Here is a 26,618-nt window from a genome sequence, read left to right on the forward strand (position 1 = left end):
TATTACGACGGCCATCTCTGAGGCCGGTATGTGTGCCGGTTCCGCTAGGTGTGGGAGTGTCCTCTCTTTTCCTGTATATTACTCTATACTACTACTACTACGACGTCAACGGCTTTTCGACCGAACGAGCTGTATACGCTGTCGCGTAATGAAAAACAAAAAAAATTACTGACAATACGAGAAAATCAAAATAGAGGTGGAATGAGGAGAGGGAAAGGCTTTCGCATTTGCGCTCTTAAGCAGACTGAAGAGTAATCCTGTAATTTTTAAGCCACAAGTTGACGAGCGGGCGCCTTTTAGTCTTTATGGCAACACTCTGCACCTGACTCATTCGCGATGCCGTGACCTGCGTCAGCGTAGGTGCGATGGAGCCATGCCTTTTCCACACCGGCATGTGAGCGTTCCACTAAGAACCCGCGCTTTTGTAAGATGGCTTCACCGCAGCTTTGTACGAAGATGCGCGGAAGCCATCCTGATGGAGTTCACTTCCCTACGTGAAGCCTTTTTTGTAAATTTTCTTTCCTGCGTGCCACGCGGACGCCCCGTGAGTGCCGTTACTCGGGGTCTCCGCGGTTCGCGGCAGCTGCTGAAAACTAGGTTGCTTTAATAGAAGGGCGCGCAAAATACAGGTAATCTCCAGCGCATTTATTTTACGTTGAATATGGAAACCAACCCAAATGGGCTCACTTCGCCTTATTCTATTTCATGGGAGACTACTGCACTTGAAAGAAGCCGCGTGGGCACAGTTACTCAGAGATAAACTCCTTACGCGCTGGTGCGTACGGTCCCTTAACCTGCTGCTGAAAGCAAGAATGAAATAGAAAGAGCTCGGGCCTGCCAACTGGCTCGAGCCGAGCCACAATCGCTGCCACGTGACAAAAGTAGGAGAGTTAAAAGATACGAGAGCAAAGATGGAAAGATGTAACGCGCGCTAGTATGCAACGGGCTGATCCCGGAGGCGGTGCAATACCGGGCCGACCCATGCCGGAGTGCTTCATGCAGCCCGCCGTATAATAATAATAATAATAATAATAATAATAATAATAATAATAATAATAATAATAATAATAATAATAATAATAATAATAATAATAATAATAATAATAATAATAATAATAATAATAATAATAATAATTGGTTTTTTGGGGAAAGGAAATGGCGCAGTATCTGTCTCATATATCGTTGGACACCTGAACCGCGCCGTAAGGGAAGGGATAAAGGAGGGAGTGAAAGTAGAAAGGAAGAAAGAGGTTCGGATCCATAAGTAAGGGAACTCAGTGTTTACTTCTGCGCCGTCGACGTGACGGTGGAGCATCGCTGGGTCAGCTGGGCGTTCACATGGTTGTTGTGACCATGCAAACGGCGCTGCCAGACTTGGCATGAACGAGTTACAGAGAACAGGCAACCATGGAGTGCAAACTTCCGCCTCGTGCTGAGATAGGCAGTTTTGATTGGTCGCCCTGAGTGTCGTCATTGGGAGAGTGAAATAGGAATGGGAAGCTGCGCGAAAATCGAGTCGAGGGCAGCATTTTGTTTGCTTGTATTTTGAAATTTCTTCATTGAATAACTCCCGTTCCTATGCATCGATTCTCGTAATTCTTTCTGAGTCGGCATCTGTGTGACATAAAGAATCCACCTGAAGTGTAACCGACATCCGTTCACGCGGTGTTTCGCAGCCCATTTAAGCTAGTGCTACTGCTGTTGCCGAGAGGAAGAAGGAAAAGGAAAGTGCACGGGCCTGTCAACTTTCTCAAGCCGAGCCACGCTAGCTGCCGCGTGCTGAAAGTAGAAGTGGTAAAGGATAGGAGAGCAAAGGGTGAAAGAAAAGACGCGCCGCGCAAATACGCCCCGGGCCGATCCCGGAGGCAGTGCAATACCGGGCCGACCCGTGCCAGGGTGCTTCAAGCCAAGCACTCCGCCATATTCCAAAATTAAGTTTAATATCTGATTGGAAAAATATTTATTTACAAATGTACACATGCCAAGGTCACCGGATACATTGACATTCACAAGTAGACATGACGCTAAGCATGTAAGGCGAGCCAATTAAAGAGGTACCATAAGCATATTTGAGCAACTAAGAGGAATTGCTTGTGAGTGATTTAAGACGGGATAGCATGCCTATTCACAGAACAGTGAAACAGCAATAATCTGACACAGAAAAAAAAGAGACCTTAGCGCCAGTTTGGTCTAAAGACCAGAACAAGACGATCGTTGTTAACAGAAATGAATGGGCACGACTACTGCCGGAGGGACTCTTCCTCTCCCAAGAAAAAGAGATCCTCCGACAAGAAACTGATCAGCTTCCTTCGGAGACGGCCAAGTATTGGCCACACTGCGCGGCGTCGAAAGCCAGCAGCGACCGCGGTGCATCGTCTGCGCCATAAACTAAAAAGACCCGCAACAATTAACCGGCGAGCAAAACGGCCGCTGGGGAAGCGGCGGCGGGAGACAAAGCTCGAAACGCCCTGCCCACGGAATCCCGCATGAGCCGCACGCCAAAAGACACGCGCTACCACGCAGGTGACTGTGGCGTGGCGATTACATTCCGGAAGCGGGCAACAGGTACTGGAGCGTAACACAGCCCACCGCTATAGCCGATCACGATGAGGCAGCACTGCCCACCCAAGTTTCCAAACAAAGTCGCGTAGATGGTCTGGAAGAGGCGTCGACGATGTTGGCATCAGGTGCTACTGCGCTTACATGTCTGAAAAAGGCCACTGACGTAGCGTAGAAAGCGGTAGCCTGCTCTGATTGAGGTCCATGATTAACGGGGGCAGAGGGATTCAAATAGTGCCAAGAAGGGCCCAAAAAGTACCGCGCTAGGGTTCGCGCCGGAGACGCGTCCCCCAGCAGGATACACAAAATGCACTTCAAAGCTAACAGCGAGGACGCGATGGACAAAGTTGGAAAGGCAAAACCTCCTCTCTCCCGTGGTTGTCCAAGAACCGCACGAACCACAAGCTCGGTTCCGCCTGACCAAAAAAAGAAAAAAAAAACTGGTCTGCACCCGCCTTATAACGCTCAGGGGTGGTTTAACAATGTGGCAAAGGTACCAGAAGGCACCCAGCACGACCGACTGAACCAGGTAGCGCCTCTCAAGCAGAAGCACGTCAAATGCCTGTGCCCTCCGCGCACAGGCTGTAATGCCCTCTACGATCGAAAACCGCATACCATCCCATATTCCAGCACAGTGATAGGTCACGCCTAAAATGCGCATATGCGGACACCACTGCAAAACTATCGCACATGTAATACGTCTCTGAGGAGACCCCACAAAAAAGTAATGACTCTTCGAATAATTAAGAGCAGTTCCCGACAAGGAAGCGTACTCACGAAAATTGTTTAAAGATTTGAGCACGCTGATTTCATCAGCTAAGTAGAGTCAGAAGCGCACGTAGCATATTGAATAAGGTATCAAACTCAAACCTTTCACTAGGGAATGCCTTCCTATCCAACGTTCAAAGTTGTACCGGACTAAGCTTTAAATATAGAATCTGCAATTACAAAAGCTAAAAGAACGCGTCTTTGCCGCTGATACTTACGCTGCGCTCTTCATACTGCATCAGAATTTTAGTTTACTTGCATATTTACCTTGACTGGCAAGCCGTCACGTGCCATTTCTTTTGCTTTGCACGTGAAGTTCAGCCACTGCCGCGGCAATCTGAATTTTTGCCTAGTTGTATAGATCACTCAGAGAGGGTGCAAGGCGATAAGCGTGGTTTGGAAGTCGCGAATAAAGTCACAGGAACTATGAAGGTAATATGGTGGTGGTGGCAGTAGTGAGATTATTGCTAGTCCCGGCATCTGCCATCGATACTAAAGCACCTCAGCTGGGGCAGCGGAAATAAAGGACAGCAGGCAGAATGGAGAAATGAAATGAAAAAGATGGGGGGACAGGAATATTGAAATTTGGTTTTGGGGGAAAGGAAATGGCGCAGCATCTGTCTCATATGTCGGCGGCCGCCTGAACCGCGCCGTAAGAGAAAGGATTAAAGAGGGAGTGAAAGAAGAAATGAAGAAAGAGGTGCCGTAGTGGAGGGATCCGGAATAATTTCGACCACCTGGGGATCTTTAACATGCACTGACATCGCACAGCGCACGGGCGCCTTAGCGTTTTCGCCTCCATCGAAACGCAGCAGCCGCGGTCGGGTTCGAACCTGGGAACTCCGGATCCTGGACCGGAAGGATTGACCTTGTGTGTCTGAGAGAAAGCAACCTGTCTAAATACTGTGTAGGCAGCATTGAGACAACTGCGTGTTACTTTACCGATCATCGGGCAGTGTTTATCTCTGTCAAAACGGTTAAATAAATAAGCAATGTGTCTCACCGAATACTTCAATGCTTAACATTTTAGTCACGACAACAAAATCGACAACATGTGTAACCAGCAGAGAACTACAACTCTCGCTACGTATATCCTGGCAAAGCTCAGCTAAGCCACTGCCATTTTTTACGCATCGCAGTTCCAAGTGAACCGATTTACTAAACGTTTTGCTACACCCCGCTCGTATGTACGCAGCCTGCCCACTTTATAGTTTGCCGAGTACCGAAAACATTCATTTGCGAGCCTCTCACGAAAGCGTTCGAAGCCTTCTTCATGCGTTGTCCGCGCACACCCGGGGACTCAATACAACGAGTGCGCAGCCATCAATTCAATGATAGTTCTTGGCATAAAAGAACGCGTATACATGTTAGCGTGACAAGATGACGCATTAACTTTGTATTGGTGGCCAATGCGAGCTGCACTGCCGCAATGGACTTGTGAAGGTAAAACATCCACCTCGTACGCGGGAGGTACAGGGGCGATGCAAAGAAATGCGAACAGAGCGTCTATTCGTATTTCTTTTCGCCACGATTTTACTTCGGTGGTTGCAAGAAGAGGCTACAGTCGTCCGTGATGCATTCTAGGACGAGTCTAATGTCTTTTCCTTGCCACCCAGGGAAAAGTGCGAGGAAAAGAACCCGCCGCGGTGGCTCAGTGGTTAGGGCGCTCGACTACTGATCCGGAGTTCCCGGGTTCGAACCCGACCGCGGCGGCTGCGTTTTCATGGAGGCAAAACGCTAAGGCGCACGTGTTCTGTGCGATGTCAGTGCACATTAAAGATCCCCAGGTGGTCGAAATTATTCCGGAGTCCTCCACTACGGCACCTCTTTCTTCCTTTCTTCTTTCACTCGCTCCTTTATCGCTTCCCCTACGGTGCGGTTCAGATGTCCACTGATATGCGAGACAGATACTGCGCCATTTCCTTTCCCCCAAAACCAGTTTTTATGAAAAATTCCAACAGCGGAGCACGTAGGTGCCGCGTTGTTCGCGTTTCTTTCCGTCGCACTAGTACTGGTTCCGGCGGGGACACACGCGGTTGGCTACAAACGTTCTCCGCCCAGCCAGGTACTAAACGGTTTCCTCGCGAGCCACCGCTTGCGCAAGGTGCCACGCGGTCTCTGACCAACCCACTGGTTTGTGTGCGTACACTTTTCTTAATAGTAATAATAATTGTTTTTTTGGGGAAAGAAAATGGCGCAGTATCTGTCTCATATATCGGCGGACACTTGAACAGCGCCGTAATAATATTAATAATAATAATTGGTTTTTTGGGGAAAGGAAATGGCGCAGTATCTGTCTCATATATCGTTGGACACCTGAACCGCGCCGTAAGGGAAGGGATAAGAGAGGGAGTGAAAGAAGAAAGGGAGAATTAGGTGCCGTAGTGGAGGGCTCCGGAATAATGGATAAAAATGAGGGAGTGAAAGAAGAAAGGAAGAAAGAGGGGCCGTAGTGGAGGGCTCCAGAATAATTTCGACCACCTGGGGATCGTTAACGTGCACTGACATCTCACAGAACACGTGCGTCTTAGCGTTTTGCCTCCATGAAAACGCACCCCCCGCGGTCGGGTTCGAACCCGGGAACTCCGGATCAGTAGCCGAGCGCCCTAACCCCTGAGCCACCGCGGTGGTGGTGGTAGTGGTTTTTTTTTTATCAAAATAATAGTACAAAAGGAAGGAAAAGATTTTTGCTAGCCCCGGCATCTGCCATCGATACTGAAGCACGTGACCTGGGCCAGCGGAAATAAAGGATAGCAGGCAGAATGGAGAAATGAAATGAAAGAGGTGAGGGGACAAGAAGAGAGGATAGGAGGAGAAGTAATATGTACAAACTATTTACACAATAAGAAATGTGTCCAGGTTGTGCGCGTGATTAGTTCATTTTAGAGGAATTAAATCACAGACCCGCACATCACTGTGTTGGCTACAACTGGAGTGGGGCGTCCAGTTATTAATCGTTCAAGGTAGAACTCGCGGAGCGTTCGGTCACTGCGTGTAACTACCTGACGGAGGACAGACGGGACGTCAAGCCCGTGTGTTCAAGGAATGCACAGAGGCTCACCAAAGTTCGCTCACGAGTGCGCGCACTGCCCTGCGGCCACAATAGCGTCTTGATGGAGTCTGGTAGTATGCCCTGCGCCCTATAGGCCGCGAGCATATCGCGACGAGCATCGGCGAACGCGGCACAGTGAAGGAGCAGGTGTTCTAGTGTTTTCACTGCACCGCATTCGTCACACACATCACTCGTCGCGATTACGTGACGCACCCGTCGTTCCCCTGGCCACACGCAGCCAATGCGCGCGCGGAGGATCATTGCACGTTGCGACCGTGTAAGTGCGCGACAGCCGGTGACACTGTCGATGCGCGGGTCGGGGTGCTGCTTTCGGAGATGGTCGTGAATGGCCGCACGCACGTCCTCCAGCGCAAGGGGCAGATCGCTGGCAGGTAGTTGGTGTGCAGCGGTCGCGAGGTCGTCAGCTTCTTCGTTGCCGGCGATGCCGCAGTGACCGGGCACCCACTGTGCACGCACGGCACAACCTCTCTGCGCGAGGCGCTCGATGCGCGAGCGAATTTTCCGCACTAGTGGGGTACCGCGGCCGTTAGATTGCAGGCGGCTGAGGGCGGGGCGGGAGTCACCGCGGCGGGTTACACTTTTCTTCCCCTGTCTGTGATTTAATTACATCCCTGTTCAAAATATCAATTCCCCACGTACCAGTATTATATTTTTTCTGCACGCCAAAGGCAGATAAGTCAACCTTGACTGTGACCACTCTGCAGTACTTTATGCGGAGACGAGGTGACAGTGAACGAAAAGAAAATTAGGTATAACCTTACCGGCTTAGTGCGTTAATTGGCGAAAGCTGATTGGCCTCAGCGGCCGAGAGGTCCGAACTAACAGGCCCATTTTGATGTTTTAAAGGCGGCTGCCCGGTTGGGCGTCTGTGCGCTTACGTGCATAGTGGGCCCAGGTCTTCCGCTTGCGTTCTTCGGACTTCGTGAACTCCATGAACTCCATTCGCAGTATAAACCCTCCGTTGGCTTTGAGGCAAGAAAAGGCGCATAGCTGGCTCCGTCGATCAGCGGACACCTCAATCGCGATTTGAGGTGCGTGGTGGCGGTGTGCGCCTACCGCATTACGCAGCTGCTGTTGTGCCCCCTAAATTTCTTTATACTAAGTGGCTTGCACAAAGCTATTACAGCTTTCGCTACAAAAACCGCCGCTGGAATGAGACTCATACGCTCGGCACACGAGCCAGCATTATCAAGAGCAGCTACCGAATGCTCATTGCGCTGAGTAGAACAGTCATATCTGACGGCGCAGCCCTGAGTGTCTATCGCTGACTGTTTCCATACTACCCGTGCGCTGATTAACTGCGTTGGAGTCGGCATCACCGCAGCCAACGTTGGTGAATTCGCATTGATTTTATTTATTTATTTATTTATTTATTTATTTATTTATTTATTTATTTATTTATTTATTTATTTATTTATTTATTTATTTATTTATTTATTTATTTATTTACCATGTACTGCAGGCCTCAGTGCGAGGCCTTGGGCAGGAGTGGGCTTTAAATGGTAGTTACAACACGTAGAAATTCGCTTTTGAATACAAGAAAACAACAAAAAGCAATGGGCAAAGTATAAATTCGAATCTGTAGTTTACAATACTGAAATAAGCGAACAGTGATTGCAGAATGTGCAGCGGTTTGGTACAAAAGTAAGAAAATTAGCATGCGCGCGGTACGACATATGTATACGCTGCGCGCAGCAATAAAGTTTTGTTGAAGTCAGAGCTTTGGGGTGTTTCCTTACTCGTCCGTGTTTTCCTTTGCGCTGTGTTATTGTAAGCATGATTTACCAACACGCCCAGCAAGTGGTGTTAAGGAAGAGTGAAAGACGTCATTCTACTGAAGCACCCGCACAACAACTAAACACCGTTCACAGCAATGATTCAAACGCTGTGGACATTTCTGTTTCAAAAAGAAAAAAAAAACGCGCGTCGGTGTCACTGTCAGCCGAGGAAGAAAGCCGACTTGCGTTTATAGAGAGAGGGCTGGCGTAGTCGGAGGTCTTCATCGTTTCAGCGTGGCCTCTGCGCGTTCTTTTTGAATGTGTCCACATTGTGAGCTCACGGGTGGATCACATTCTTTGGTTGTGTTTTGCGAGAAACAGGTCGAGAAGGATGCTCTGAGGCATAGAGTTTCTTACTAATAACTAGAGGAAAAGCTGGCGCCCCGCCTATGGGAGTTTGCATGGAGCTTCCCCGAGACCACCTGTACCACCATGGGCGCTCTAAGCATCATGGGGCGGAGAGCTACCGACTGCAAAACTACAACTTTTGGCCAAAAAATAATGAGAAAACAAACGTTGTTCGATAATAAGACTGTCCTATCATTCAATATCGTGTCTATAAATTGTAACAAACGAGCAGAAAAGCATGTAAATGCAAAGTTTGCTCAAAATAAGCGATGGCTTGCTCTCCTATTTGCCAAGCATTGCAGACCCCAAAAGCTAATATTTCGTACTTAACAGGCGCGCTTTTAAAAAGAAATATGCTTTTGAAAAAAAATGTTGTTACTTTAACATTTTAAAAGGCTTTTCCACAACATTTCGGAAAACAAAAACCTTTTATTGCCGTCGTGTGCTGTTGCGTTTTTGCTACTATGACTTTTGCACACTACTTTTACGCCCAAGTCGTCTGCGCGCGGAGCGCGCCGTGGATACGGATTGGGATATGTCAGTAACGCCACCACTCTGTGTTCCTAAAAAAAAACCTACTGTCCCGCACCAGGTAGCGCATCGCGCCATGATACTTTGCGCGCCCATGGAGGTTCAGGTGCAGCGCCGCCAGCTTTCCCTCTAGTTAATAGAAAGAAACTCTATGCTCCGAAGTGAGATGCTCAAAACCGCTTAGGTAAATACGCTAGCCCTGAAGACATTCGTGACCGGATCACGATTCCGATCGGTCACGTTTTCTTCCCCTGTTTTAAAGAGAAAGCTTCACTGGCCTAGCAGCAGCGAGCAAACTCGGCTCCGATAAACGTGACGTCACACCCACATCAAGTCACGTGACGTGGCGTCGCTGCCATAGCAACGCATCACGTGACTTCGCCGCGCCGCCGAGCCATCGCCGTTTTACAACCGCTGAGCGGCTGGTGCCCGTCCACGTGATCTAGCCAAGCCTCAGTTGGATAAAAAAAAATTAGCTGTTGTTCAACTACTGCTGAACCTGGTTAGAGAGCGAAAGCTATGGCGTATTGGGCAAGTATACGCGACTTGGCGGCTGTAACGTTGAGTGCGCTCCGCACACTGGATAGGCAGCTCACCCCCTCCCCCTCACCCCCCTGCTACCCTGGCAGGTAACAGTTAAATTAATGGTTGATCGCGAGGGGTTGGTAACCCAATGAACGCTGCGGCCTATTGCTGCAGTGCTGCCTTTCTGCGTCGGAGTAGTGTCGTTAGTTTCTGAACCGATGTAATGGAACCGCAGCCGTCTACGAGTGCTGGTGCGGAGCAGCGTCTGTGTTTTGAGAGGCCTCTTAGAGGCTCCGAGCGTTTTGTCCAACGGGCAAGGTGTCGCGTCGAACGGTCGATGGCGTTCCGTGGACTCCTTGGCAGCGCTGCAACACGCTGTCGCGTTCCACTCTTAAAGACGAAGCTTAAACGTCCTGCAATTTTTTTTTTATCGTTAGCCACGTGCAGCGCCATCTCGACCGAAACGCGCCGTGGTAATTCTCGTTTCGTTCGCGTCCGCATAATTAACTAAAAAGAAACTGAGAATGTCAATTATTTGCGACCGCTTTCTAGACCAAAATCGCTGACCTGTTTGAACCTCCCGCGCTCTCTGACGTCACACAACGCGGACTCGCTAAGCCTAGCAGCTCTGTAAATACGGAAGCAATCTGAAAATTTGGAGCGTCTTATCACTAAAATTTTGCGGTACGGGCATCTTCAGACAAAGCGAAAGCTTCGTGCGCCTTTCGTTTGGCGTGAACGTGAGAGACAGAGTGGCGGCAAGGACGAATCGGTGGTGAAGCGAGGGGCGCCGGCCATGTTGCCTGAGCATGGAGCTTTTCATGCACTAAAGTGCCCCCGCCGGAGCGCACGCATTTCATTCGCAAAATGGGAGGGAGCGATCTCCGCCGGAGCTACTCGCTCCGCTCGTGATCCGGCACGCCACCCTCCTTCTTGCCCGCTTCTTCATGATCTTGGAGAATTCTCACATTCGTTTGACAAACTGTGCCACCATGATCATTTCGACAAAATTCCAGTACGCGGTCTTGCGCGGCTTGTTTAGCACGCACAAAGAGAGTGAGACAGTAAAAACTCCTTCATTTTATACCGGGTCAATGTGATGCAATAAAGCAGCTGACGCTGAGGGCCCGAAACCGCGCCACTAGCGCCGCCACCTAGAACACGCGCGTGAGCCGCGCTCCCATGAGAAAATGAGAAAGGTTGCGGCCGCCGCCTTCGTAAGCGGGGCGCCCCTCTCTGAGGCGCAAGTCGTGAAGAAACGGAAGAGAGTTCCCAAGTTGAGGGAAAGCGGAATAGCTTCAGTGCCGTGTTTAGGAACTCCAAGTCGTTTCATTCGTGATTTTTAAGGCGCGAAAAAAGGGCGGAACACGAAGGTAGGCGACAGGACGAAGCGCCTTCAAGAATGAACCGAAACCAGCTAGCCCAACAGCAAGTTCTCTTAATCCAAGTTATTATTCGTTATCGACAACGGAGTGGTTCAGGGTTCCTTTGACTAGACCAAGCAGTCCTGTCGAGGTCATTGACTAGAACACGTCATTTATCATCGACAAAAGAGGCGTACTCTACACTTGGATTCTTCTTGGAGTGTAAAACTACTGGGGAATGATTTAAAATCTGGAAAACGGGAGGGGAGGGGGGGGGGGGGGAGAAGTTTTCGACCGTCATTTTTTCTGAAGAAAGAATTTCAATAATAATAATTGGTTTTCGGGGAAAGGAAATGGCGCAGTATCTGTCTCATATATTGTTGGACACCTGAACCGCGCAGTAAGGGAAGGGATAAAGGAGGGAGTAAAAGAAGAAAGGAAGAAAGAGGAGCCGTAGTGGAGGGCTCCGTAATAATTTCGACCACCTGGGGATCTTTGACGTGCACTGATATCGCACCGCACACGTGCACTTTAGCGCTTTTTCTCCATAAAAACGCAGCCGCCGCGGTCGGGTTCGAACCCGGGAACTCCGTATCAGTACAAAGAATTTCAAGAAATTCACTCTGCCAACAACACCCTCCTTCCCAAGAGTTGCGCATATGCAAATATGCCCCCACCAGCCAGAAGAGACGCAAAGTTTCATTCCAGAATGCAACGCGATTAACTACAGAAAATTTGTTAATCTCGCAGGAATCTTATTTAAATTCCACGTTTACAACGTTCTGAGGACAGCTTTGTCTGTAAAAAAAAAATTAAAGTTTGTATAAGCCTTATTACGCAATATTATTTTTCTTGTTTCAGGTCTACTCCATCTTAGAGCGTGTTTGTAAAGAGGGATAAAAACTTCTAAAGGACTTTTACGTGATATGTTAGTGGTTGTGAAGTTTAAGAGGTTGTGGGACGGTGCTTTTAGAAGATTTTGTTAATGTTGTTTTCGATTCTTACAGCTTGCACTGTAAGGGGCTATCCTTTACACATAAACTTCCAAAGCAGAAGGCGCTTGGAGTTATGTATATGAAAGTGAGCCAGCCCACCCCACGCAATAACGGTTCGGTCCATTACCTGCGGGGCATGCGGGTAGCACACAGGCATCTCTCATTTACGAAATTTATACGCAGGCTTGAGGATCAGTGTTCTTTAATGCTCACATATGCACATGATTGAACACGGTTGTGCGACATAATGAATGCTCCAAAAGTTGAGAAGCAGGGTGTCGTGAGGTTTTTGACAGCTGAAGGCGTTTCCCAACAAGTGATTAGTCGCCGTGGGGCTGCCGTGTGCGGCGAACATTGCATTTCATTGGCCACTGTGAAGCGTTGGGGTAAACGGTTCAGAAAAGAACGTTAAAGCTGCAAAGACACTCCAAGACTATGCCAATGCCACCGTGCAATCAACCCCGACACAATTGCGAAGGTTGATGAGCTGATTAGCCGCCATTTCCACCGAAAAGGTTCTGCCGACTTCTTTTTTTCGATCGTCAGGGATCATTAATGACCGAATTTGCTAAACCTGGAGCGACCATCAATCGTTTATGATATTGTCAAACGCCGGATCGGCTGCGAGTCGCAATCAAGAACAAACGAAGTGGAAAATTGACGAATGGGGTCACCATGCTCCACGACAGTGCCGGTCCCCACGTCGCTGATGCGGTTAACACAAAACTGGCAATGTTCAAGGAAGTGGCCTCAGTACCGAGAATTGTTTCCTCGGCCAGGGTGTCCGATGTGTAAACACGAGGACATTGAGGCCGACATTCATCACTTACTGTGGGACTGCCCAGCTCTCAAGCCTACAAGGATCCGGCACCAGATGGTAGCAGGTCTTTCACCAAGCAACCCTTCTGCATACATTGCCTGGACGCAGCGACCGTGCCATCGTTCTCTACTGGAATTCATCAAATCAGCTAACCTTTTTCCATTCATTTAGATCATTCATCACACCTTCACCCATCATTGATGCCCTGGGGCAATAAATTTCGCTTTAAGAAAAAAACGCTGCAACATCCGCCACACAGCCCAGAGCTGTCGCCTTGCGACTTCCACATTTTCGGGCTATTGAAAAAGCAGCTCAACCGAACCAGATTCGTGTCAGACTTTTCGAAGCAGCAGCAATCGAAGTAGCTTTATGAGACGGGAATCACGCGACTCGTTAGTCTGTGGGACAAAAGTCTAAATGCTCATCGAGACTACTTTTAAATAAATTACCCCGTTTGCCATATATTCGCATTGGCTCACTTTCATTTGACTCGCCCTCTACTCATATAATGAGTTCCGATGCATAGCGGCTTTCGACGTGAGGGTTAGGGGCGACATGTAGTCCGATACATTTTGCCCTATTTTAGCCTGAGCCGACCAAATACCTTGTGTTTGGCGCTCTTTAGCCTTCGACCCACTTGCGCCAAAAAAAAAACTAGCATCATAACCATCATCAGTACAACACATTTTGCCGAAAAATCGCCCCACTGGCAGAGTATATCGGGCCTAAGGCTAATTAGGCGCTCTCTTAGTCCTTCATGCAATGACAATTTAAATATCACATGGCCGCATGACCATCACAGCCACACAGCGTCCAATGTGGCGACGCATATGAGGCTTTTCTTGGCAACCTTAAACGTGTAAGAAACTGGAATGTCTCTTCTCTTGGTCTTGGAACCGAACACTGGGGCTGGCATTGTCGGTGCGCAGTACACCAGCCACAAAGGGCGCTCGGTTGCTCGGCGCATAAGGAGAAACGCATACCTCGCTGGCCCTGATGTCGTCCAACTGCAGGGCGCTGGGGAACGGCGGGCACCCCTGGCGCACCCAGGCCGCGTACGGGTTGGTCAGCTGGTTGTCGACCTGGTAGACCGCCCACGAGGCTCCTGGACACGTGGTTACGTCTCACTGCTAGTTGACTCTCATCATAAGATCAGTTTACGGTTCTTCACGTTCACTTCAGTTAAACTTTGAGTAAACAAGTCCTCGAGGCTTTGCTACATTTTACGGTAGCGCTCGAAAACACAGTCAAAGGATAGCTCGGAAGAATAGATTTTTTTTTTGCTTTCTTTTCTGAAAACGTCTGTGATATTTGTGAAAGATATTTGTGAACCGCAAAGGACAAAAAAAAGGCACTCTCTAAAACGGACTGCATTTCACGTGATAACATTTAGTTCCTGGTTTCGCATTCAACGTAGCTTCCGAAATCGGCCTTGAGTGTAGTGCGCAGTGAGCCATGCGAAGACCAGGGGTGGATTAAGGAGATTACCTCTTCCTCCTTCCCCCACCTTCGAGGCGAGAAATTTTCTTTTGAGAAAATAACGTTGGACACCATTTTTATTTTATTAAAAAAGTTTAGAAAATGCATCGTGGATATAGGACTGCTCCCTCCAAGAGTTTCCCTTCGATCCGGCCCTGGCGCGCACCAAGCTTCACAAATAAAACGGGGCTCAGAACACAAGAATCGTAGGATTTTTGCTAAAGCAGGCTCTGGGGTGAAATAACCACAACATTTTGCGCGCGCACAAAGCCGTTTTCGCGCATGCGCATGGTAAGAAGAAATTCGCGGCGAGCAGTCCCACGCAGTCGCTATATGTACACAAAGCTAATTAAGACTACAATGTGGCGTTTTTGTATTTTTATCAGGCTTGCGTTTTGTTTCTAAGAATAATGCCGTTGGTGCTGCTTCAGCGCAGTTCGCTTCATAACGTGCAGCTGAGTGCGCAACACATTTATGCGTGCAAACGAGTGAAGGAACGCGCACGTTTGATAGCGCGAGCACAGATCGAGCACGGGAGGGACTGCAGAAAGCTGCGTGGCAGTGACGCCCACTAACCTGTGCTCCAGTCGAGCTGGGCACGCAGGGACACTTTGGCCTCAACGCCCGGCTGCCACACGGACTCGTTGCTGTGGTAGAGCAGCGCGGACAGCGAGTGCGACCTGCGCGCATTCAGAGAGCACGCACGCGCATGCGCACATGCATCAGTTACTGGGCGTTGATGTCACGCCGTCAGCGTGTTCGCACCCGAAGCATTAATGCTTCTGGCGAGCAGAACTCTTCATACAGCCTAGCTCTCACAACACAGACGGCGCCTGCTCTGTACAAAACCAAGCTTTCTTTTATTGTGTTTACGTGACCACGTACGTGACGTGGTGTGACCAGCCTAAGTGCCCATGCTTTGTCGTAAACGCCTCCTCACTACGTACATGCCGACAAGAGACTGGATTGTTTACTTTAAAACAGCGTGAACAAGACACGTACGCCGAGAAGTGCATATGAGCGCTGAATTACAGCTCAAGTTTTATTGTGTAGAGGCCCACTTTTATAGGTAGGCTGGGCAACAAACAGAAAAAAAAAGTAAAAGTCGCAAAACAAGGAAATGGTTAGGATTGGTTTGGTGGTTGTTTAACGTCCCAAAGCGCCTCAGGCTATAAGGGACACCGTAGTGAAGGGCTCTGGAAAATTCGACCACCTATGGTTCTGCACCGTGCACTGACATCGCACAGCACGCGGGCCTCAAGAATTCCGCCTTCATCGAAATTAGACCGCCGCGGTTGGAATCAAACCCGCGTCTTTCGAGTCAGCAGTCGAGCGCCATAACCACAGAGCCACCGCGGCGGCTCAGGAAATGAGATAATCAAAGAAAACTTATCGTCACGATGGTCCCAGATCTTAGCTGAAAGGTACATTTCTTTGTCCGATAAAAGCGCTGAAGTGCACTGACCCACTTGTCCTTATTTCATAATATGTTGTGAGCTTCAATCGCTTCCCCAGTGAGGTGATCAGCATGAGAGCATATGAAGTCAGGGTGCTCAAAATATGAATGACACTTGCTGCATTTTTTTCAATGGCCACCTAAATGTCCTTTCAGACCATTCTTCATATCATTTTTGTGTTCGCGCAACCGGTCATTTAGGCACCTGCCGGGCCATCTACCCAATGTGCTTTCGATCACATTTCAGGGGAATTTCGTACATCACTTCTTTTTCACAATAAACAAATCGCTTTTGGTGATTAGTTTCACAAATTCTTACTTTCGAGGGACGAGCGTTGACGCGGTTCCATATCTTGGATAGCTTTTCAAAAGCGGAAAAACTACCTTCACTTTAGTACGATTTATAATTTGTTTCTTTTTTATTTGCTGAGCCTGATCAGTCTGACCTACTTCAATTTTCTTCTGCTTTTACCACTTTTGGACGTATCTTAGAAAAGCTACGAATACGGATGCAACCGCGTCAACCCTCCCACCAATAAAGCGAGAATTCGTGAAACGAATCATCAAAAGCAATTCGTTTCATCTGATAAAGAAGTGATCAGTGAAATTCCCCTGAAATGTGGTCGAAAATATACTGGGAAGACGAGCAGGTGCCTAAATGACAGGTTGCGCGAACACAAAAATGATGTGAACAATGGTGTGAAAGCACATTCGGAAGCCCATTGCAAAAAAAATGTGGCAAGTGTCATCCATATTTTCCGCACTGTGACATCATATGTTCTCATGCTGATCAGCTCACTAGGGAAGTGATTGAAGCTTACAGCATATTAACAACTAGAGACACGGGTGTCAGTGCGCATTCAGTGCTTTTAACCGACAAAGTGAGGATGTAGTACATTTCAGCTAAGATGTGAAACCTTCGTGCACTAAGTTTTCTTTGATTACCTCATTTACTTCTTTTCCATTTTTTCTTCCTGTTTGTGGAGCAGGCTGCCTATAAAAGTGGGCCTCTTCGCAATAAAACATCAGCTGTAAGTCAGTGCTCGTGTATGTTCCCTGCGACCTTATCTTGCTCGCGCCGTTTTAAGAATGATCGACCACCAACTCACCCAAGCTTCAACACTGGCTTGTATTCAAGCGCGCACACATGCGGCACCCCTTTGAGCGTGAGAAAAAAACAAGTCGTTTTTCGATGACGACTGTCATCCGGCACGGTCTGCAAACGAATTGAGTAAAAAACAATACTGAGGATCCAAATGGCTTCGATGACATGAAAACCTTGTTGTTGTGAGAAAGTTTTCCCTCTTGTCATCATCACCTGTGAAGCTTTAAATACGTTTCCTTCTTTTTTCATGGATTCAAGATTCAGGAAAGGGGGCTGAATTCACCTGAGTACACTTGAGCGCGGCCCTTCGAGCTTGCTTGATTTCAAGGAACAGGGACAACAAATTTTCGTGGCGTGCTTTTTTTTGGAAAGGTGAATGGTGCATTAGTAAGTCCGGACCAACGCGAGGAATTCACCTGCGCGTGGTAAATACTTTATAATTTATAACTGAATTTCTTCCCAGACATAGTTTCGGTTTTGGTTTCAGCATCAGAATAGTACCTCTGGTGCTGCAAGTATAAAGTGTTGAGGTCACGCAAGTCACGCAGACAATGCGATGTAGCAGCTGTTTCTTCACTCGCTGTATTTCAAACTTCTGGAGCAACGTGACAGTAACAGTCGGAGCGAATGAAAAAGACGAAACAGCGATTATATTGCAGTTTCTGTGTGCCTTAAGTGACCTCAACTTAACTGCGACGTCAAAGCCACCTTTCGGTTACTGATACCGGAACCGAAATAGCTTTGGAAAGTTAATTATAAATTCATCACGGGTGCACGCGAATTCCACGTGGTGGTCTACGTTTACCAATGTTTTACGCAAGATTCTTAGGAAGACTATAGACGCAACGAAAAATGTGGGGCCCTAGCTCTTTAAGGGCGGTTCTGACGTACTCGCAAGACAAGAGGTGTACCGCCACTTTCTTTCCCTTTCCTATTTCGCAGGTCATATGGCGAACCTTGCTCATTAAAGCTCTATCTCTGATCTAGTGTCCTTCTTTTCAGCAGTTGGCTTCTGTCTTCTGGCGTTTGCTTGTTTGTTTCTTAAGTGAAGGAATGTTGTTTTGGTGATTACCCACGGCTTACATTCACCTCTCAACATGAGCACGCTGTCCCAACGGCATCACTTTTATCCTACTGTTGGTGTCATATTCATTTTTTTATTCATCCTGAAGTCACAATAGCGGGTCAACAGCTTATTATTATTTGTTGCTGATCGAAAGCGCCTGATATTTTCTTTGCATAAAAAAAGCATCCAGTGCAATAAATAAAAACAAATGTCTAGCCTATCTCCCAAGTTTATTGTTCTCATATGAGGGCTGTCTGTTTCTGTAACGTTATAATTTTTTTTCACGAACTACGCTCCATAACATAAATTTCTAGACAAAGTCCGCGCGCAAGCAACCCGACATCTACTTGACATACCAATCTGCTCTTCGCTTTTTTTATTATATACCAACACTACCACACAACACTGGTAAGCTAATGGCGTCATCTTTTCATATGTGTGCAAAATAAGCAAGGGCCTGGCCAGTGGGCCTCGAATGGGGTACGTTACATCTATGCGTTGGAGCTATCGGCTTAAACCGAATGGCAGAAAACAAAAACTACAACGTGCGCCCAATTCAATTTATGAAATTCGGTTTTAACCGAAAAATATCAGTATCCTTGAAGACTTCTCTACGACAATCTGGTTGTTCACGAATTACAAAAGGTCGCAAGAGAAATTTAACCAAGTGTGAAAGCTAGGAAGGGAGTGAGATAACAGGATCGTTGGATTAAGCAGTGCAGTTATACGCTTTGAGGCATCGCTCCACTACTTTAGACACGCCGAACGCCGGCCAAGAGACTCTACGAACTTATGAAGCTTTCTCTATTTGCGTATAGCGCCTTCACATCCCAATCTGTCGTCATCTTATTAGAGCCGTTACTTGGCTACATAGCTTTTTGTCGGCAACCGTATACGTTTGTAAACGCGTCCAACCACCGTCAATTGGGCACAAAAAGTGTCATGTTTCATCTCCAGCGACGGGTCAGCGGTACTTTCATCGGTGTAATTATGCAGACTAAGTAATCTCACGCACTCTGCCTTCTTCACGGTTTCAGCTGCGATCATTTTTTTAGTCTTTTCGATCTGAAGCTTTCATGCTTGTGAAGCATTTGCTCCTTTCAAATTTTGTTCCGTAACTGAAGGAGCGAGCCCTGCGCCGCAAAAAAAATAATAAGCTTGCATTTATCCCCCGCAGCCAGATAAAGTTTCGACAAAAAGGCAACTAGACAAAGGCCTGGTTCCGCTTGCCTAAGTGAGGCTAGTGTATGTGTGAGTTCCTCTGCTTGTTGCTCTCGCTTGTTCTTTCTTTCTCTCCTTCATTTGATTTTTGTGCAACTTAGTTTTTAAAAGCATACTTCTATTTTCGTTTTTGTCCCATGGTTTTATAACTTCTTCACTCTTACTTCCTACGGTAGCAGTGTTCTATACTGCAACCACTGTTCTATACAGGACCATTTGGGCGTTAATTACTGTTACATCGACTGGTCTTGTTAGCAAACAAGCTACGTGACGTTCCAAAACAAACACCGAAGAAGGTCCGCCGAAGTAAAAAAAAAAATCGAAAAGTCCAACTGTAATAGTTATAACGTTTTGCAGGAAATTTTACTTCGTAAAAACGAGAAGTGAAGTCCATGGGCATCTATGGGCACTTCCAAGGGGAATAACCATTATTTCATTATATCCTTTATTTCGTTATAAAGCGTCTAATTGCCATGAGGTTTGTCTGTACTCTTTATTTATTCTCCATATAATTCCAACTGACTCTACATATTCCAGACTTGGGTCGCACAAACAGAAGTTAAAATGAGCGTACTCTAGTAAAAACCATGTGAGGTCAGTTTCTAATATGGGATGTTTCCATCATTGGTACCGTATTTTATGGTCTGTAAGTTGCACCTTTGTACAAGTCGCAACGCCCTGCGCGGTAACCGCGATGACACTACCGTGATAAAAATTCGCGAAGCATGCCATGGAACTTAAAGTCTACCAAATTTCAAGTTTATTCTGTCGCTCCCTCTTGGGTTGATACGTGTTAACCACCGCGAACGCATGAAAGCGTGCGAAGGTTGGACGTTCCTACCACGCATCTTGAGAAGTCCGCGGAAATTTTACCCTAATGCTATGATAGCTTTTTTTAGGGGTCATAAAACTTTCCCGGATGATTATTACAAACACACAACCGGACACTATGGTGCCAGCGTAGATTAGGGTGCCAGCATGTATTAGGTGCCAGCATGGATGAGAGGGCAATAAGCTCCCATCATTCATAGTGATTCATGTGCTATAGAAGTGTCGCACAAAAAGGAGAGTTAGCTTAACAAAGTTAACCATACACTTCAATTAAATTATGTGACGCAGGCGCTCGTTGTATTTTTTGTTTTACGTAGAAAAAAAACGGTAATTTAGGTTCAGTTTCTCGCTTTCCTACTAGTACGCGTGGGCCTGTTTTACAGGACAACAAAGATATCGGTGATCTCTGAGGCCCGCCCAAAGCCATGTGTACATCAGTGACCTTGTTGTCCTTTCAAAGGAAAGGGTTCCCCAGTCAATACTGAGACACGGCGTACAGCCAAATTAGGCACCGTTCTATAGCGTTGCGTGTAAGTATCTTGTCTATTATAAAAGTATGAGAAGACTGCTTGTACGATGCGAGTCATTTTAGCTCAACTAACATGAAGAAGGAGCAATGCTGTGCCCATGCCGGTTTCTTAAAATGCAACGGTGCTTTCTGAAGTCACAACAGCGCGTTCGTGAAAGCGTGCTTCATTGTCCTCACTTTTTGGCACAAAATAAAACAAAACAAAAACAGCGTATAGATCGTATTCGCAAAGTTTAAACTGTAGACTATCATCCGGTGCATAAAAGGTGTTTAGATTTAAAGGATTGTTAAATAACCGAACAGAGCGTTGGCGCAGTGCCTGGCATGCGGGAGCGGAGGCTGTTCTGAGTGTTTACCGCCACTTTGAAAATACCGAAAAAGTAGTTCCTAAGACGCATGAAAAAAGCGCAGTGTTTGCAAACTGCCGGGTTATCTGCAAAGTTCACGCTGATACTTTAGAAAAAAAGTCTGCATGTAAATCGCACCGCGGCTTAAGTCGGATAGACACAATTTTGAAAGAAAAATCGGGGACTTTTACTGCAGGCGGGAAATACGGCGCAAGTTAGCAGGCAGCAGCTGCTGCAATTTCTTTATGCGCGGCGAAATGCAGTCGGTCGGACGCAGCGTCCCGACAGCGCTTGAGCCCGTGCGCACAGGACCGGATTGCTTCCCCCGTAGAAAGCGCGCGGGCAAGCGTCGTCGCCGTCGCGTGCGGGAGACGCGCGACTCCTTTGGCGCCCCTGATCGATCCGCGGACGCGCATCCAGGCTTCCGCGTACAACGCTTGTCCCCGCATGGCCGCACCGGCCGCGGGAAGCGGGGCGCGTTGCGCAAGACCCTTTCTCCCGCGCGCGAAGGGGAGACGCGCCGCTTCACGCTAGGGAAGAAAGGGCGCCGAGGGAGACAGGCCGTCCCCAGCTCTGGCGCCGGCAGCCCGCCCGAGAGCAGAGCACGCCCGTGGAGAAAGGGTCGGGGAGCGGGCATGCATACCAAATTTGGCACGATCACAATATAAACATCCGCAAGCAAGTAAGCGTCTCCCCCCCTGTGAAATATGAAGAGAATAATTGACGGGAAACGAGGAAGAGGGGGCGTATAGGCCGCGGAAATGGGCGCGCCAGCGGATCACTGTCCTGACCCGCGACCGACGCTCATCTATCGCTTCTCCTCGCCCTCTGCCGACCATTCTCTGACCGGCCCGTCCTCGCGGGGGAAAAAAAATGAGAAAAAAAGTCGGATAAACGTGTTGGAGAGTGTGCGGGCGAAGGGCTTGTCGCCTGACAGGAATGAAAGGGAGCTGCTAAGCGCAGACCTGTCTGCCACCAAATGAATTCGCCATCAATTACACGCTACTCGGCGCTGAGCACTGCCGCGGCGTGTATGCACAGGCGCGTGCGCGAGCGGACGTTTAGGCGCTGCCCCTCTTGCTCTGAAACAACGAACGAGAACTTCATAAAAGATGGCTGCCGAGAAAATAACCGCACATAAGGGTAAAAATGCAGACGCACAACCGAAAATGTGGAAGCGAAAGTTCTGTGCATTTACCTTAAACGAAGTAATCGCTCAGCACTGCAGACAGTGGCGTTCTATAGCAAACGGCAGATTTACTGCGCTGAGAAAAGCAGCGCGTTGGTCTGGTTTGCAATTACCTAGAGATGTCTAATTGGACCTGGTGACTTTTGAAGGCAGGCGAACGCAATACCAAGTTGACACGCGGGCGTGGGTGCTAAGGTTAACTGGTGTTGCACTGGAAAGCTGGTATTACACCGGGAGCTTCAAGTCACTCCAGCACCCCCACCCCTTTCACCTTTTCAACAAATGACCGTTGTAATTCAGTTAAGCAGAAAGTGGCGCTAGCTAGCTGGCGATTCGCGAATGGGGAAATATGGGTGAGCGACAGACACCGCAAATCATTGTCTTTTCTGTGTCCCGTCTATGACCCTGGTGAAAAGTTATGAAACAGACATTGCTGTGAAAATGAAGAAAAATATTTATCTCTCCCCTTAAATTCACACCCATAGTTTTAACTGTTCTAACTTTGTTTGTCGCCCGATGTAAACAGTCTTTAGTGACGCAATTAAGGAGTAGCATTTTAAATTCTGAGCGATAATTTGGATCACCGCGCGATTTTCGAACAGCCGGCCATTGAGATGTCATGCGTTCCAGATACTAGTTTCATTGAAGTTTCCATCTACATTCTCATTATGCTCTTTTTTATTTTTGGTTATAGCAAAGAAAAGAACGTCAGCCAGACCTTTTAATGCACCGCAATCCCTTGGTGTAAGAGGCAATCACAACTTGTGTTACACTTTGAACTAAGCAATATGTCCAACACAAATACGGCATCAACCAGACATCTCATCTTTGCTGGCAAGGTTCTCATTTTTACATCATTTTTGTTATGAACACCTGCTTTTGTGCAGCCTTATCTCGTACGTGGTGGAATTGCTAACTGTCAGGCAGAGTGGCTGAGCTCAGATGCCTGTTTTTATCGTCAGGAAGAGGCTCAGGGACGTAGCTTTTCCCGTTGAATGAATTTCTCCCAGAAAAACAAAACAAATAATTGCTCCAAAAAAAACCATAAATTTAAAATGCACGACATTATACATAAAAACAATGTTCCCCAGACGTTTATCTCTGAGGCAATTCGTTTTCGAGCGCAGCTCTTCTCACGGCGCGTTTTACAGCGCGTTTAGCAGCGGCGTCTGTCTCACTTATCGCGGTATAAGAACTGGCCAGATGTATTGTGCCACGCTTTTCCGTCGCCCCTTTCCGGCCACCACGGGAAGGGGTCGTTTTTTTTTCGTACGCTAACAAGTACAGTTTTCGTACGCTAACAGATATTGCCCCTACTACAGAGCAATTTCTTTCCAGAATTCACTGTCACAAAATTATCCCCTTCTTACTCGCGTATTTGGATTTCGTGCCATTTTTTAAAGCTCCAGCATGATTTTAAAGTTCAACGTTCCTTCCTTGCTAGTTTGCACTGAACAAGAAATGCGCCGACGTTGTTTATCTGTGTTCACCTCTGCTTCTCGAGTCCGTTCATGGGCCGCCGCGTTGACCATATTAAAAATAAGCAGTCGAAATATCTGGCTGAAATTGGCATCAGAAAGACCAAACTTTCTCGGTCAGCTGTAGCGCTGATGTTGCGAAGTCGGAGCGCGTAACTTAGCCGCGGCCGCGCAAGAAAAACTTTCCGAGCGCCGCCACAGTGGCGCCATCTTTGGCAGACCAGTGACCTCACGGCGAGTCCAAATGGGTGGATTGGATTCAAATGGTGTCGCGCGTTCGTTTTATTGCGTTGGGCCTGTGTTCACATTCTTGGCTCTATAATGATCGCTCTCGGACGTGCTGGCTCTAAGCCCTCCTTAACAAAACTACTGGATGCTCTATTATCACACCCAGAATTTCTGGACAAGCGCATTTTTTAACGGGAAGTTGTTTATGAACGCAGTTTTTTATATATCGCAATATTGCACTATACATTCTATATATCCAAGTCTTATCTCGGCAGGTTTTCATGGTTTTTTTGCTATTACGTTTTTGCTATCTTCAAAAACGTTTCCTATTGGTTTTCTATGGAAGTACTACCTACTCGATGAGAGTGACGGACAAATTTCTAAACAAAGATTTTGCTACGGATTACCATTACGGATGGACCATTACCTTCAATATATACATAGCGGTTCCTTGCAATATTACACAGTTTCCTCGCAATTAAAAGTGATGCCCAAGAGTCCTGGACATAAGCAAGTCAACCATCATTCGAACATCCGAACGCAAACCGTGCATTGCGTTGAAGCGCTGTCCTAAGAACTGTATTACTGGTTGACATCATGCTGTCGGTACACGTCATGATCGGCGTGCAAATTTGATTCGGGCTGGTTTCTAAATGACCATGATCAAAGAAAAGGCGCTAAGATGAGATGCAAGAAACAGCTTTTAAGTTTGCCGCTTGCGTTCGCTCCCTGTGCTCTTCCTTAATTAGCTATTTATCATCACATCGTTCCCATTATAGAGCATTAAAGTGATCCGTCATGCCAGCATCTTTTGAGCGCTTGGTCTGTCGCTCGTCTGCGTCACAAAATACCCCCTCTCCCTCACTCACTCATTCACTCGCTCGCTCACTCACTCACTCACTCACTCACTCACTCACTGACCTAACTCGCTTACTCAACCCACTCAACCCACCCAACTCACTCACTCACTCACTCACTCACTCACTCACTCACTCACTCACTCACTCACTCACTCACTCACTCACTCACTCACTCACTGTAGTATCGCAGTCTCACAATAAGCACGAAATTCGGAACTGACATAGCCGATGCGTTGCCTGGTCAACGACTGCACCGCTTACGGAAACTCGCATCAGTAGACTCCACTTCTCACCCCGAAGCAGTGGCGATGACGCCAAGCTGCGGCGCTGGTTCACCAGCGTCGTCCTGCGCTTGATGGCGAACGGTTGCGACGACCACGCGGCTCGCCAGCTTTCCGAGCATCGCCTGAGCAGCGTGCACGGGTTTCCGCACAAACAGCACGTGCGGGTCGGCGGTGAGGTTCATGCGGAAGCGCGCCAGCTGCGTGCGCTGGCTGAAGGGATGCGGCGGATAACTGAGGAAGCCGTTGTCGCTGCTCAGGGAGCCGCAGGTGCCAGCCCCCGTCATGTGAGCGTGCACCAGCTGTAGCATGAGTCGAGGAAGACAAAAAAAATCGTTTGTGTGGAGGTGAGAGGGAAGTGGAAGAGCAAACCAAGATTTGACGGCACGTAGGAACAGATAACACCAACCAACGCCATGCCAGAGTGTGCGGCAGTAGGTATTCGTGCAAGCGAAATATCTTCAGATGTATAGTGCAACCGTTCTTTCTGCATGAGGTGCTCGTCATAAGCCGCATGTGTTTGACTAGACGTGTTAACAGGGTTAGTTCTACCCTTGAAGTTTAAAACCCGCTAATCTGAAATCACTCTGGGAATGCTTATTTATTTTTAGAGCTAATTCCACTGTTAAGACCCTACTATCTGGGTCTGCTCCTCCTATCCTTAATTCATTTTAACCCATTCCTTCCTCACGAAGTTATCAAGATAGAAGTGCCCGTAGCACAAAAGGATTAAATGTCATACCACGGCACACAGTTGCGCAAGAACATCTACATCCAACATGCGCAAATTGTTCTTCAAGATAAGCACTGCATTTAGGTACTGCTTAGAATTCAATCGTGGTTAGAAAATATTCCATAAAAGAAAACACGCTACTTGTTCAGGAAATGCACAAATTATGAAATTACTCGCAATTCAGGACAAGATTATTCACTGCTGCAATAACATCATTATTTATTTTGCGCATTCATGCTGAATATTCGACCTTCTCATTCTAACTCTAGTTGCGCCCTTTAACTAAACCTCTTCGCAATACCCACCGCAAGCGTGCTTTTCTGTACGACAAAAATGCTCAAGAACAGAGCCATCTTTACAAAAGACAACTACTCGCTGTTTATGTAAAAAAAAAATGTAAAATTAACTCCAAGTAATTCCAAAATCAGAAAAGTTACTGTGACAACCGAGTGATAAAGGATGCAAAAAAAATCTCAAGGGGTTATTTTTACATACATTTGACGAGGCTTGCATGAAGACACATTATAAGGCACTAGGACTAAAGCACTCAGTAATCACTCTGAAACATGTGCTCATGGCTTTCTTTAATTTCTGCTCTAGGCGTTAGGCACACTTCCAGTCAAGCACATGGTCCAGGTTGAAAACACTCACCCGAGCCAGCATAGCCGCGTAGGTGGCGTCAGCGCGCCACGGGTAAGGCTCCGCCCAATTCTTGATGGGATCCGCTTCGCTGAGAATTTGAGAACGAGTCGTTACTAGTTTCGCTAAAGGACTCAAGAGAAGATCTGACGCGAAATAAACAGAATTAAACCAAAATCAACGAGCACAAAAGCCCAAATCGCTCGAAGCGCAAACGTATACGGGACCTGGTGGCTGCAGCACTTCCCATGCTAACTCATCGATTGTTCCCAATGCAAATTCGGCCTTCTGTGCCATCTTTCGACGGTGCGCTAACAAAAGATGGCTCTTCTATCCATGCAGCATTATCAACAGAGCATTCCTTGGTTGATTTTCTTCGTTTAAGTTTCTTACGTGGTACGCGCTGGACAGCTGC

At 47.5% G+C, this 26,618-nt stretch overlaps 1 protein-coding gene across 2 annotated transcripts in view; it reads right to left on the reverse strand.

Moving 5' to 3' along the window:
• Positions 1 to 26,618, reverse strand: part of Idua (alpha-L-iduronidase) — a 143,676-nt gene that overhangs the window by 14,788 nt on the left and 102,270 nt on the right. For both annotated transcript variants that reach the window (XM_077645856.1, XM_077645857.1), the window contains exons 7-10: positions 26,216 to 26,294; positions 24,844 to 25,133; positions 14,817 to 14,920; positions 13,745 to 13,866 (exon numbers count right to left, since the gene is read on the reverse strand). In XM_077645856.1, the coding sequence (XP_077501982.1) occupies positions 13,745 to 13,866; positions 14,817 to 14,920; positions 24,844 to 25,133; positions 26,216 to 26,294 (595 nt within the window). The remainder of the gene's footprint in view (positions 1 to 13,744; positions 13,867 to 14,816; positions 14,921 to 24,843; positions 25,134 to 26,215; positions 26,295 to 26,618) is intronic.

Source organism: Amblyomma americanum, chromosome 1 (assembly GCF_052857255.1).
Source record: "Amblyomma americanum isolate KBUSLIRL-KWMA chromosome 1, ASM5285725v1, whole genome shotgun sequence".
Classification (NCBI taxonomy): Eukaryota; Metazoa; Arthropoda; class Arachnida; order Ixodida; family Ixodidae; genus Amblyomma; species Amblyomma americanum.